The sequence below is a fragment of the Emiliania huxleyi genome, assembly GCF_000372725.1.
Source record: "Emiliania huxleyi CCMP1516 unplaced genomic scaffold EMIHUscaffold_62, whole genome shotgun sequence".
Lineage (NCBI taxonomy): Eukaryota > Haptophyta > Isochrysidales > Noelaerhabdaceae > Emiliania > Emiliania huxleyi.
Genome location: NW_005197351.1, coordinates 271,809 through 273,287, shown reverse-complemented (window position 1 = coordinate 273,287; position 1,479 = coordinate 271,809). Strand labels below are relative to the sequence as shown.

General features: G+C 70.1%; 1 protein-coding gene across 1 annotated transcript in view; it reads right to left on the bottom strand.

The window, feature by feature from the left end:
* EMIHUDRAFT_465068 (hypothetical protein) overlaps window positions 1–1,479 on the bottom strand; it is a gene marked incomplete at both ends in the record, with an annotated part of 3,944 nt that overhangs the window by 1,076 nt on the left and 1,389 nt on the right. The window contains 2 exons of the mRNA XM_005763721.1: window positions 462–688; window positions 870–1,104. Coding sequence (XP_005763778.1) covers window positions 462–688; window positions 870–1,104 — 462 coding nt within the window. The remainder of the gene's footprint in view (window positions 1–461; window positions 689–869; window positions 1,105–1,479) is intronic.

Sequence of the window (1,479 nt, the reverse complement as noted above, 5' to 3'; positions counted from 1 at the left end):
CGTCGCCACCTGCTTCACCGCCGCCACCACCGCCGCCTCTTTCGCCCCCATCCCCCCCCCCGCCGCCGCCACCCGCTTGTTGGTCGGTGTGGAGGACACGCAAGTGCCGGGCAAGCCGAGATGCGAACGACTGGTCGTGCAGGGCAACTTGCGGGTGATTCACCTCAAACGCTCGTCTACAGCGCTACACGCAACACAGAGCAGCAGCAGGCGCCGAAGACAGTAACGTACGTACGGGGTGCGGAGGCTGAGTTGCACAGGGGTTGTGCGCCGCCCTCCTGCTCGGCTCCAGCGAGTACTCTACAACTGCAGTCTTTAGCCTGGGGGGTCTCGGGGCTCGCTTTACTTATTTAGCGTTTAGAAAGAGACGCACACGGAAGTGGTACTACGTAAACAGCCCACGGCGTCCTCTTAGGGTACGGTACGTCAGTGCGCTACCGGGTGAGCGGCGCAGCCGCCACCGCCTTGGACCCCGCCACTGGGGATAGCCAGCTCTCACGTCGCTTGGCGGCCGGCGGCTTCCGCGGCGTCGACTGAGGTGTGGTGACTGCGGTACCGCCTCCCTCAGCCGGCGATGCGAGCCAGCTCTCGCGCCGCTTGAAGCTCGGCCGCTTGGTCGGCGTCGTCGCCACCCCGCCCTGCTCCGCCACGTGCGCGCTTTTAGGCCGGCCACAGCGCACGCACTCACCTGGGCGGCGGCCGACGCCATCATGGGAGGTGTCATGTCAAGGGGGTGGCCACCCACCTGCCTACCATACCTCCAGAGTATTGAATCCAGTGTGGGTTCAGTCCCGTGGGTGGTGTGGTCACCCACCTGCCGCCCGACGCCTCCACCCTACCGCCTTAAACCGAATCCAGCTAGCTCTCACACACGATTCTCGGCTGGATCTCGCCGTTCGCCGCCCGCAAATCGAGCTCGAAGCCGTCGCACGCCGCCGCCGCCGCCGCTCGCGCCGCCGCCGCCTCGGCCTGCCGCCGGATCTCCTCCTCCGCAAACCTCGCCGCCTCGCGCACGCGCTGCTGCTCCGCCTCTGCCAGCGCCCGCCGCGCCGCGCCGGCGGCCGCCTCCTTGCTGCTTGCGCGCTCGAGCCGCGCCGCCTCCGCCTGCCGAGCGACGAGTACCATACCTCCAGAGTATCGAACCCAGTGTGGGTTCGGTCCCGTGGGTGGTGCGGTGGGCGTGCCATGGACTAGACTCGGCGCCTCCTCGAGCGCCCTCCCCTCGGCAGCGCGCCTCGCCTCGTCGGCGGCGGCGCGCGCCCTCGTCGCCACCGCAAGACGCGCCGCGCTCTCTGGCATCAGCGTCTCCAGCAGCCGGGCCGCCGCCGTGTGCAGCTGCGAGCGCGCGATGACCAGCGGCGTGCGGCCCGCGTGCTCACCACGCGTCGGACGGAGCGCCAGGTCGGCGCCGGCGGCCGCGAGGGCGCGGAGGACGTCGCGATGGCCGCCCATGGCGGCGAAGTGCACCGGCGTCGCTCC